The sequence below is a fragment of the Sparus aurata genome, chromosome 17, assembly GCF_900880675.1.
Source record: "Sparus aurata chromosome 17, fSpaAur1.1, whole genome shotgun sequence".
NCBI lineage: Eukaryota > Metazoa > Chordata > Actinopteri > Spariformes > Sparidae > Sparus > Sparus aurata.
The window spans coordinates 10,669,136-10,681,873 of NC_044203.1; the positions used below are offsets into that span (position 1 = coordinate 10,669,136).

The 12,738-nt window shown below is 43.5% G+C and overlaps 1 protein-coding gene across 1 annotated transcript in view; it reads right to left on the reverse strand.

Moving 5' to 3' along the window:
• Window positions 1–1,201: 1,201 nt before the first annotated feature.
• Window positions 1,202–12,738, reverse strand: part of me1 (malic enzyme 1, NADP(+)-dependent, cytosolic) — an 87,296-nt gene continuing 75,759 nt past the window's right edge. Inside the window, exons 7-14 of the mRNA XM_030395194.1 lie at window positions 4,378–4,487; window positions 4,178–4,275; window positions 3,925–4,038; window positions 3,108–3,213; window positions 2,736–2,878; window positions 2,461–2,634; window positions 2,077–2,175; window positions 1,202–1,950 (exon numbers count right to left, since the gene is read on the reverse strand). Coding sequence (XP_030251054.1) covers window positions 1,783–1,950; window positions 2,077–2,175; window positions 2,461–2,634; window positions 2,736–2,878; window positions 3,108–3,213; window positions 3,925–4,038; window positions 4,178–4,275; window positions 4,378–4,487 — 1,012 coding nt within the window. The 3' untranslated portion in view covers window positions 1,202–1,782. The remainder of the gene's footprint in view (window positions 1,951–2,076; window positions 2,176–2,460; window positions 2,635–2,735; window positions 2,879–3,107; window positions 3,214–3,924; window positions 4,039–4,177; window positions 4,276–4,377; window positions 4,488–12,738) is intronic.

Consider the following 12,738-nt stretch of genomic DNA (forward strand, 5'->3'; position numbering starts at 1 on the left):
GTAAACCAGACGTCTGTCATCTTTTCTATGTCGGCACATACACAACCAAGCGAAAGTTGTGTGAATAATACCACTTACAGTCAGACGGCTGACAGCTGGGTGGTGTTGACATTGAGACATATTGATCAGCATGTCGGAGTGCTGGTCGCCCAGGGCTAAATTTATAGGGAGGCCGAAGCAAGGAGTGGAAAACAAATGTTTGCCTCTCAAAATGGTGCCTGGGGGGAGACGCTCAACATTGAAAGCTGACTGGTCTGCTTGCCTTTCTATTGATTTCGCACTGGGACGGGCAACGGGCCAGCCAAGGCCTCTGGTACTGACTGTCTGGCCAGTGATCGATTAATTAATGTAAAATCCTCCTCAGTTTAAATCAAATAACACTAAACAGGAGAGACGCAAAAGGCACTGTTGGACCATAAACCTGTTTGAATAACCGGCTGCTTTCAGTGCAGCTTCCATGTACACACACACACACACTCACTCACACACACACCTCATATTGTATGTGTGTATGGCTCTGAATAATGGACTACATACACCACAGTTAATGCCTTTGGTTTCTATTATAATTGCATAAAAATTAAAATAATTGATTGATTGATTGATATTTTATATTACATGCTGACTAAGTCTGAAAATAGGAAGTATCCTGTTAAAATCTGCTGATTAAAAAGACATTTTTTCTGCAGATGGAGCCAAATTAAGTAAAGGGGCTTATTGTGTTGCAATGACAGAAGTTGGGCTCTGGAGGGAGCCAGCGCCTGCTGAGATGCATCTAAAAAAGCCCTTGCTGTGGATTTTCAAGGGGGTAACTCACAGTCAAGCAAACAAAAGAATAAGTGTGACATTTATCAAGACAGCTGGTAGGATAAAGGAACAGTTCATACATTCTGAATTGAAAAAGGAGGTTGTGTCTCAACAGTGAGATTCTTGAGTCAAAACATTCCAAAGAAACATGGAGGGGCAGAACTTCTCAAATTCCAAGTCAAGGAGGACAAAATACTCACATATCACTTTTTATCATTTGGCTCACATCACATTTGATAGAAACTAACGTGTTTTGGTATAGAGCGTTCTTCGGGGCGTTTTTTGTCTATACATTATGATAAAGCTGCAGAGAGGAGTGTGAGGTGTACTCTAAAATTTTGTACAGGAATTCGGGGGGAGGGGGGGGGGGGAGAACAAACTACATAGAGGCTACTTTAAAAATGTTAATCTTTATTGACGTCCACTTTTGTGTCCAAGTCCAACACTCAGTGCATCCTCGCCCTTCATCGCTACAAAAGCAGTAATCATCAGACATGGATAACATTCATCAAAGCCTTTTTTATTTGACAGAGAGTTTTTTGTTTATAGCCTGCACCGTCTTCAAGTTACTGCCTATTACAGTACAAGTAACCTGTGAAGGACTTTCCCCAAATATATCATAGTAAAATACAATGTGATAACAACAATAGTGCAATATTCCAGAAGTTCTGCGATATACTTTCCGTTCCACATTTTATCATTTTCCCTCCTTTCATTCATTTATAAATAGCCTACCTATTTATACAATTATTTTCTAAACTTCAATGCTTTTCACTGCTGGAGAGGAGGACATCAAAGATATAAAGCACAATAACTCTACATGTGTTGTCACCATTTATTTCACAGTAATATATTAATGAGAAAAATTCTACACTAGGCCACTTTCTTATCCCAGCATCTCCACTTGGGATGATATTGCATGTCAGTAGTTACCCGTGCCGCTCCAGGGCTCAGTCTGTCCCTGTGTCCAGTGCGTTAAAGTTTGCACGACTGCACAGTCATGCTGTCGGCAGGCCAGCGGTACGAGTCCACGACAAACTCGTCATATTCGGTGCTGTAGGTGAGGGAGCGCACGTACGCCTCTTTGTCGGACGGCTCCGGGCGAAGCGTCGCCATGTTGTGCTCATAGGCGTACTCCATGATCTGTAACACACAGGTTTTGGGAAGATTGAATTTTGTTGCAGTTTCACAAGCCTTCGTACAAGTGGACTGTCACAAAGACATGGTAAGGTGCTTCTGCTCTTTAATGTGTAATCACTGAGCTCTCACCCTGACAGCCAGTTTGAACGAGACGTCCCCGATAGTGCTGAGAGAAGGATACAACCTTCCCTCGTTCAGGTCCTTCTCTGTCACCAGATCAGCGAGGGCCTGTCAAACGGTGAACATGTGTAAAAAACTAATTGAGTGGTATGTTAAAGTAACTTCCTAATGCAGGACACTAATAGTTATTTCACACTCTGGTATTTACTAAAATCACAGATTTCCACTGAAATTTTCAAGATTGACGTAAAAGTTTGGCCTCAATGATATCTCAGGAGTGCTAATATGGTTTAGTGACAACATGAGTCAATTTGTTGACAAATGCATGCATTCAAATATCAAAGAAGTCACCATATACGCCATATATATAAAGAGTATATGTCAGTGTGTTACCTCTGCTGCGGTGAGGAAGATTTCCTCAGAAATGTGTCGGACGGTGCAGGCGGTGACACCCAGGCCCACGCCGGGGAAGATGTAGGCGTTGTTTCCCTGACCGGGGAACAGCGTCCTCCCATCAGGCAGCGTGACGGGGTCAAATGGGCTGCCACTGGCAAAGATGCCCCGCCCCTGCAGCACAGACAGTAACAGTGCCAGTTTAATATTTTCATTCGAGAGGAGCCGTAAAATCACTCATGGCCAGGTATGACAGGGTTTAAAGGGGGGAGTACCTCTGTGAGTGTGTAACACTGCTCAGCAGTGCATTCGGCTTTGCTGGTCGGGTTACTGAGGGCAAAGATGATCGGCCGTTCGTTGAAGGAAGCCATGTCCCGGATGATCTGCTCGGTGAAGGCTCCGGCGACAGCTGCCACACCTGAGACGTTAACATATTCCACTTTAGTCTGCTTCTTTAGCAGCTTTTCTGAGCTTTTCAGTCTTTTAACTTCGCAGACAGGATGTAAATTCATCTTCGGCATTCCTATATTACCTTACATAACAAATGTACTGCCAGTCCTTGCTTTCAGCGATAAATCACTAAATCCGTCACTGTTCAGTAAAATGGCAAAGTCTGATATTAAAACATCAAATGCTTGTTGTTTTACCAATGATAGCTGTGGGTTTCAGTTCCCGAACCACATCCTCCAGTTTCTTCATGTGTGGGTGCTCATGAGCAAACCTCTCCTTCTCGTGAGTCAGGTGGTCCCGACCCTACGGATGTGGAAAAGACAGATGAGGAGGAGGACATTAAAGACATGAAACCATCTGTGGAAACACCGAAAACTCTTCAAATTGTACTTGGAGCTGTTGTTATTGTTCCCAGTTTTAGTGTTGAAGGAATGAGGGATTCTTGTAAATGTTCCTCTGGTTTGGAGGATCACCAAGTTGGTAAACGAGGGAGAAAGGAGGAGGTGAGAAGAGATGAATCAGAAGAGCAGAGGTGAGATGGAAGAGAGAGGATTACCGGTGTAGTGGAGGGAACATTGAGAAAGCCAGGAGCTGAAGACAGTGAAGAGGAGGAAGAGGAGGAGGAGGAATAAGGGATGAATGACATGCATAATGTGGACAAAACAGATGTGTAACAGATGTTAATGTTCATCTCCTGGAGAGTCTTTGCAGTGATTCCAAGAAAAAGACCTCTGTCATATAAATTAATGCACCATGGGTGATGTTTTTTCTTCATTTTGGAGTCACTGATGTCAAACAGCTTAGGAAAATCCACAGTTAGAGACCCTTAACCTGTAAAACAACCTGTGATGCTTTGTGCATTTCACTTTTTGGACAGTAGCTCCCGTCATTTGTTCTCGAGGGCTGAATGTGTTGGACTATTCATTCTGGTCTATTACAATTGTCAGATTATGAGAGATTAGCGCTTATGCCCGCATGTTGTGCGTGTTTTGCAGTTTTTTTTCATCCGTGCACCTTGACAATGAGTCCCTTGGAATCAACCATCCAGATCTTTTTCAAACACTCTTGCTTAGCGAGCCCCTCCTTCTCCATGGCCATGGTGATCAGCTCAGCGATCCCCATCGCTGCCTGGGAGTGACACAAAGAGGGAGAAATCAATGTCGTCGCGAAGAATATCTGATCTGATATCGCACACATGTTCTTTTTTGGGATGACCTGTGGCGGTGGCCTATGCCGTACAGTTCCGCTTTAAGTGTGCTGCACATACCTCCCCTGCACCTTGGAAGACAACTGTGTGGTCGCACATTTTGCTCTTGGTGATGCGGAGGGCGGCCAAGAGCCCAGCTACTGCCACTGAAGCCGTTCCTAAGGAGTAACACGGAGCAACATTAGTTGTAGTCTTCTTTTAAATGAGAATCTGTGTTGGATTTGTGTGTATTTGCGTGTGTTTTGTGCGCGATGAGTTACCTTGGATGTCATCGTTGAATGTACAGTACTTGTTGCGGTACTTGCTCAGCAAGCGGAAAGCATTAACATTTGCAAAGTCCTCGAACTGAATCAGACAGTCCCTTCCATACCTGTGAACAGAGGAGCTGCGTTTAACCTCAATGAACCAACAGAGGAGGAGAAATAACGGGGATGACAAAAGCTAATGGTCATCGTAAAGGGGCGAAGGGTCATCAGATTGACTTTTGCACACACTCAGACACACATAAGCGCACTTGGAGAGTCAGTCTGCTCTATTCAGACTCCATTTCAGTCCTCAGGGGGGCGCCCTCTCACTGCACGACAGCACAGTGCGAGACGTGAGGTGAGGTGATGCTGGCTTCAGTGCTCTGAACATTCACAGTTACATGGAAATGATGTTGAGTAACAGTCTCTCTTTGTTAAAAGTCGTGTCTTAAGTGAAAATGTAAAGCCACAGAACTTTGCACACTTTTGTGTTTATTAGACACTTGACAAGAAGACACCTGTTTCCCCCGACTTTACGAGAGCACCTCACAATGAGCATCAGCGAGGGAGGTCAAACCTCCACAAAGGAGCAGAATAACAGAGATGCAAAACATGCGAGGGGAAAGAACACAGAGCCCACCCAGCCTCCCTGTAAAGCAGCAGAGTTAGATTTTTACAAGATGCTGCTCCGACCACCTTTCACGTGTAGTCAGCGCAGCAACACAGCAGCCCGTGCCAGCGAGCTCCTGCAAAAACATCATGCAACAAAAATAAGCCATAAGCCCGGCGTTATGAGACTGTAAATTAGATTTAGCAGCGACAAAGAGGAATCCCAAGTTCCCATGCCTTTTGAACAGATGGACTTCTGTTGAGGAATTTACTGGATGTTTGCAGAGCGACTGCTGCTGCTCTGTCTCCAAGATGAAAGACAGGTTTTTCAGCGGGAGGAAAAGGGAACAAGGACCTGGTGAAGGTGTGCAGGAGTGCACAACAGCTGAAAAGCCAGTGACTGATGTATGCTGGAAAACTAAAGTATATCAATGCAGATTTCAACAGTGGCATGACTTCAAAAATATGTAATATTAAAATCCAGTTTGCAAACGAAAAAATCCTCTATTGTTGAATGGCTTTTTTTCCGGAACATAGTTGTCCTTGCTAGCCAATAGCCTATTTTATACCCCAGTTTTGCCACCCCAAATTAAACTGTCGCTAGGACATTTAATCAACTTTAGCTAGATAAGCTAATGTTAGCTATAAGAGCTGGTCGAAAAATGAGCCTGACTTTTAATGTTAAATGACAAAAATGGGAATCCAATAAAAGGGTCATGTGTATTGCAGTATAGAGCTAATTTGTCCAGGATTTGCTAAGCGCTGCAAGGGTGATGTTTTTATGTCGGCAAACCTGACAGTTAGCATCTCTTCCTTCTGCACCATACACACTTAAGTATAAACTGATCAATATACGAGTTGTAAAGTTAGCGTTAGAATGGTTTGCAACTTAAGTCAAACCTGTAAAGACAGACTAGCGACAAGCAACTGCTTTATTTAAAACATGTCAATGCTTTATAATTCAAATGTGGAGTATATACTGAGGTATTTTATGTCGTATAAATTTAAACTCCATTAAAAAAAAACCCACTAACTTCCAGATGAGGGAAACTGATGAGCGATAATGATAACTATTAGTTTTTTAGGACTTATTCTAGGATTTCATTCAAACATAACACTGTTTAGCTGGTTAGCTTACTTGCTTGCACAGGTTAATGTTTGGCTTTATTGTTTACTTTCAAAAAGTGTGTAATTTTCAAACAATATGTCATAAGTTACAAGAGATAACGCTGTAAGAGGGTGGACTTACTAGTGGGTTAGCAAATGTAACACTATCGTGACTATAAGACTCCATAAAGGACCCAGACAAAGCTGCCAACTTCCCCCAAAAACTCTGATTGGCTTTTGTAGTATACAGACTGGCTTCCAGACAGTGGGTGAGCACTTCATTGTGTATGTGACATTGTGCATATTATTTTAACCTATTACCTGTTTCTCGGATGGACACAATGGGAGGAAAGGGTGAGGTTCTTCTGAAACGAGCATTAGAAGACCAAAGATCACGTTTCACCAGTGAGTGATGGAGGAACTGGCAAAGCAAACAGGCCGAGCCGTTCCAAACGACCCCCCAACACCTGCAGCCCCGCCAGTGAACTGAACAACAGGAGGTGAAATCCTTCCTCATCACATTTGTTTTGTCACCGACAAGACTCTGTTTGCTCCCTTTTTTCCGTCTTTTAACTTTCTCTTTCTTTCTGTTACAGTCCTTTCATAAAAACCCCACCTCATGCCTAATAAGGATAAGGATTCTCGTTTTGCACGGTTATTGTATAACTCACTAAAGCTGTTTCCCACTTGTTACTGTGGCTGCTAAACTGCTTAAATTCTAAGCAGGGGGAGGACGAAGCTGAGCGGAAGCGAGAAAGGAAAGAAATGCAGGATGAGAAGCGACCTGAGTTCAACGGCAATAAAAACTTCATGTCCTGATGAGAGACTGCCATCGCTGGGTCACTGTTTATCCTTCGCTCTGCCACACTGCGAGACACGGATTCCTAACACAGAGACTGACAGCCCGACTGACTTACTGCCAACACGGCAGTAGCGCTGAGGAGAAGAAATGTGTTTTCTATCAAGCAGAGAGCAGTACTAAAGCACTGAGAGCTTGCGCGAAGAGGATGAATAATGAGGCCAAGAAGGGAGCTATAAACTTTTCATTGTGTTGGGGCTTTAGGAGACGCAGACAGGCGACGGGCGAGGATAGATGTGGCCTTGCCCCACTGCCAGTGCAGCGCCCTCCTGGTATGGTTTGGTGCAGCTCGCTACTGGAGAGGTCAAACCAGTTCAGGCAGAACCGAGCTGCTCATGCCCAGAGTCCAACAAGATGGATTTAGGAGTCGTACTTCCATCCTGCACGAACGCTCAGCAAAGACAGGGGATTAGATTTTAGGGCTTTAAATAAGAGTGAAAACCAATGCCAGATACTGAATTTGGTGCTTTATTCAAAATGACAGCACGAAAAGATCAGAGACTCCTGACACAGATCTCAGAATAACTGAGCAGTGAACACATGCATATTTAAGGGCATCCACTGACCGTAAGCTACAGAGGGACTATCTGTGGTTGTGGTGATACAGAAAGAAAGGAACATCTTCCCAATGCAGAAAGCTCTTTGGTCCTTGGTTTGAGCCAGTAAAGACAGGGGGAGTGTTTTTGACAATGTGTGTGTGTGTGTGTGTGTGTGTGTGTGTGTGTGTGTGTGTGTGTGTGTTGCCCAGAACAAAGCTCTTCTTGGAGGCCATTTGTGTTCGTCTTCCCTATCCTGCACGAAAGTCTGTTGTCTTTCCCTGACGACGCTCTGAATGGAACGCCGAAATCTGACAATGCACCTCTTTGCCAGCTAAAAAAAAAAAAAAATACCCCGGACAAAGACAGCGGGATTTGCTTTTTTTTGTCTAAGCCGAAGTATCAAGGGCAGTAACCCAAGCAAGGCAGGGCACACACAAAAGATGAAAAACACAGACCATGTTCCTGACAATGCGGAGAGGAATACATTTATCTGTGAGAGGCAGGGGAGGAAGACAGGCGGACTGGGAGAGAAAAAGTACCATAATTGCTATAAACAGATGTTTGAGCCGTGAATTCTGTTACGGATCCGTTTCCTTAGGCTGTTTTGGATCGGCAGAGGGTAAATAAAAATGAGTCATCCACGTTTATTAGGTAACATTTGAAAATTACACCCTGCAAATCACACTATCATTGTTTATGGCATTTAAGCCGTGAACAAAACCCTCGCTCAGTACATGTTACTGTATCCTGGAACAAATCGTTACAAGGGAGGGACTAAGACTAGAGACAAACAGGCGGCTACTTTTTTTAAATTCATTTTTTTTTACTCACAGGTACTTAGATTACAATTTTGAGATATGCTTTTATTGTAACTAGGTAACAACACAGACAGTGGGGGAAAATTGGGTGAGGGTGCCAACAGTGCAATGAAAGCTATGGTGTCCTGACTTATACTGCACAATTATGACATTCTTAGAAAGAAATGACATTGTGAAAACTTTTTTAAAATGCCAATGACTGATAACTTGTGCAGAGGAATAAAAGATTTGGCCCACAGGAAGAAGGATGTACTGTTACACCTACAGAATATGTACATGTAAGGTTTTTAAATAAGATGTTAAAATATAGGGGATCATTAATTTCGTTTTTGGGTCGAATGCATCCCTCTGATGTTCTGGTGTCGTTGCTAGAGAGCTAATAAATGACCTTGTGACATACATTCACTTAGACAAATCTAGACTGAAGTTTACTGGTCAGTATATCTACGTTAGTCCCCATGAGGAACATCATGGTTACACAGGAACCGATGTTTTCAATGGTGACAGGACGCTAATCCTCAGTTGGTATATAATTTATTCATTAGGAACTCGGTTTGTGAATTTATTGAGTAAATAATACCATCACGTTTATTAGTGCTTAGCCCACCGAGCAAACACTTCTAGAGCCTTGAAAGTGCAGCCGGTGCATCAGTTATTATGATACTGTGATACACTAGTTCCACCAAGCACTGGAAAGTTCACCCATTATCATTTCCCAGGACATTTGTATACAGTATAGAAAGCTATTTCACTCACAAACGAGTGTTTTGAGTGTGATCTATAGTCACGACAAAAGCTGTAAATAGCTACATATGGTGACGAGTCTATCTTGACTTTGAACTCAAAACAAAGGTGAGGACTTGCTGTGTACTCCACGACCAAAACAGTCACTTTTGTTCCACCTCTCATGACGGCTGTGAAAAAAGAGAGAGACGTTGAATCCCCGCTGTCAAGATTTGGCAGTAAGATTTCTCTCCGTCTCTCTCTGTCCAGTGCTTTGTCAACAGCGGTGTCTGTTCTGTGATTTCTGAGACCTCAAAGGTCCTGGTGGGAAAGCTCTCACATCTGTCACTGTGATGTGAGAGCAGGCAGGAGAAATCGGCCTTTCACCTGCTCAAGGATGTGAAACAGTGACAGTATAAAGTCTTGGTTCTGATGTGGCTTCTCACGTGGCTCCCAGTGTGTAAAGTCATATAACCTCTCTTAATGAAGAATGCAACACAAAGTTGCCTAATTAATGTGGTAACCTGAACAGACTGAGGAGGGAGAAGTGATGGCGTAAGTATCCACAGTTGTAATAGATCACAGAATTATCACCCAATTCTGCAGGTCCTCTCAGCTTTACTGAACATTTTAGTGTCTTTTAGCTCCGTATTTTGTTTTTGTTTTTGGCCCTCCCTCACTCTCACTGCTCTAATACTGAAATGTTCCGATGTAGCAGGCAGCATTTTTTAATGACAAATCTCTAAAGGCCCACTTTACACTACCTGCTCAGCACCAAACAGCAAACAGACAAAGGTAGGAACTAGCTGGTGACCATCACGGAGCATTTAGCATGTAAAAGCGACATATTTGTTGTTGGAGTTGGCGGAGACCAACACAGGAGAGTAAATATTGGCAGATTCTGCAGAATACGGAAATAGAAAAAACTGTTCTTGAAAAAATTTGACAATGTCAACAAAAATTATGTTAATATGCCAGTGTGTTGTATCAGCTGTTGCAGGGTTTAATCTAGTCACGCTTCATCAAGACTTTGTGGGGGTGATTAGATCAGATTTGACTGACAGTTGCCTGGTCACATGAGCAAACAACCTCAGAATTGTTAACACAGTTTGTTATGAATATTGCCAGATCCTAATTGATGATTTGAAGTAACATCAACGCTGCCCAGCTGAGCTCTACCCACTCTAAACCGGTGAAACGAGCACAGACTGAGATCTCAAACGTGAAATAAATAAAGCTGTTCAAACTTTGGCAGCAAAGACCACATCCCTTATTGTAAGAAGCAAACTGAGTAAATTAAGGGCCTCTAAAGACTTTCACCTTGGAGATTTGTGGAAACAACCACACCGCAGACAAGACACATGATGATGAGACATTAAGCCATCAGGGAAACACTACCAGAACAACACAGAGCTCCTTTGTGCTTCAAACTCTTATTTTGCTGTGATTCATGACTTGATGAACGAATGATATGGGTAGCAGAGTGAATAAAAAAAACCAACCTAGATTCATTGTTTATGGAGTGGTATTCTCAGGGTTTATTGGTGCTTATTGCCATACCAGTCTCACGTATTGAGATAAAACGCTTGTGACATTGTTATTAATGTATGATAGTATGAAAAAGAGGGTTGAGACATGAGACGACCGACACCCTCCCATGTGGCGAATCACTCAGACGTTCGGCATTATGTCTGAGAGACGAGTGATCCAGCTCCTGCAGGAAACACAATCCAGCTCCATCTGAGACCTGATGAAATCTGAATCTCCAGCTAATAGGAAGTAGGTGGATGTCATTTATACTTCCAAAACTCGGGAGGGGGGGGGGGGGACTAAAAGCAGAGCTGAAGGTATGAGAGCATTCAGAGCCAGGGAGGACCTCTGCAAAGAAGGTCACAGACAAGGGTGCTCTGTCCAAACACAGCTGTCGAACCTGTGTGCACATATGTGTGTTTGTGTACACACACACAGGCTGTCTGTTACCGGCGTCCCCACGGGGCTTCATGGCTTTTCGTGGCTGAAGCCTTAATAAATCCCCAGCCCCCTCTCGCTCTCTGGAGAGCCAGCATCTCTCAGCACACATTATTTTTCAAATCCCCGAGCCGTCATTAAAGACAAAGACGCATTCTGCATTCTTTCTCCTCCGCTGCTGCTTTCATCCATCCATCCATCCATCCACCGGTCAGTCTGTTCCTTACTCTCTCAGTGCCAAGACTTGATGGCATTCCTGTAGTCTGTGCATGCTACAGTACTCAGGGTAGCGTGGAGAACACCCTCGAGCCTGATTGAAGATTGAACATCTTTGTTAGGAGTCTATGGCAACGATACCACGTGTCACATGACCACTTCAATGTAAAAAGATCTGCCAACTCTGCAGGTCTCCTCTGCTTAACAGAGCGGTTTTGGCGCCACTGCAAAAAAAGTGTCGGGGCTAAATCTCGCAAATATAAATGTGACAGCTGCTAAATTGTCTATGTTCATGCCATTAGTGAACAGGTTTGTGATAGAGTAACTTGCCAGTTTTAGCATGAAGGTTGCTAGCTTGAATTTCTTTGGACGATAAAGACGGGGAAATATAACCCCAACGGCATGCTTTATACCTACAGTCTACATCCGGTAAGTCAGGTGACAGCTAGCCTAGCTCTCTCCTAAGGGAACAAAATCTGCCTACCAGAACATCTGCGGTGTGAATCATTTTTTTTTCTCTATTAAAGGCCGCCATTGTTTTTGTGAGTTTTTCTCATTACCTACAGTGCATGCAGGAGGATTCTAACAGAGAAATCTGCACATAACAAATACACATGAGGGATTAAGGGTATCGAAATGTGACAAAAACGCTTCCCTGACAGAAAATGCTGAGCTCACGGTTTTATAACCTTTGCTGAGCCTTTGTTCATCCTTTCAATATTGTTTCGGGTGTGTGCAGGAGTAATGTGATCAGGGGATAGCATTCATTTCTGCCTGAAGACAAACGCAGCAGACAACACCTGCTGATTATTCAAATGGAGCAGTGGAGCTGGAGAATGGGAGGCTGGCCTGAAATCAAACACCAACTACTCTCCTTCAACTAAGATTTATTTTTAAACCGTGGATTAAAAATTCCCTCCACAACCTTTCCTGCTTATTGATGATGAGTCAGTCTGAAGTATTTACGTTAAGTTTCTTAGAAAACTAAACATGAATATTACTTGAAAGACTGCAGAGCTGTAATCATTGAATCAATCTCTGAGCCCGTAATTACTCATTTTCCGCCAATCTGGCTCCTTTGGAGAAAAAGCCTTGCTGTTCCCTGTAGTTGAGAAGCCACCCAGTTATTAGATTCTTGGCTTCCTGTTGCCAGCTGGAGGGGGCCCAGACCCAGGGCTCTCCCACTGGACTCTGGCCTCTCCGGGTTAGGACGAGCCTTAACCAGGCCCATGTGTGTGTGTGTGTGGCTGTGATGGCTCCATGGCACACAGTGATCAAGAGTTACACAGACGTGTCGGCATGCATGCAAATCAAAGATATACAAAAGTCCCATTAAGGACAGAACTGTAATAAACACACAAGGCATGAGTCGCAAAGGGAAACAGCACGACTCACCAAAGATATGATCAATGTATGAAAACCAAATGAGGGGCAATATGGAAATACTAAACTCTTCAATATGTCGCTCAAAGAAGCCAAAGCTAACCCCCTCACTCTGATCCATTGCAGAATAAAACAGCTTTTAGCATGTCAACAT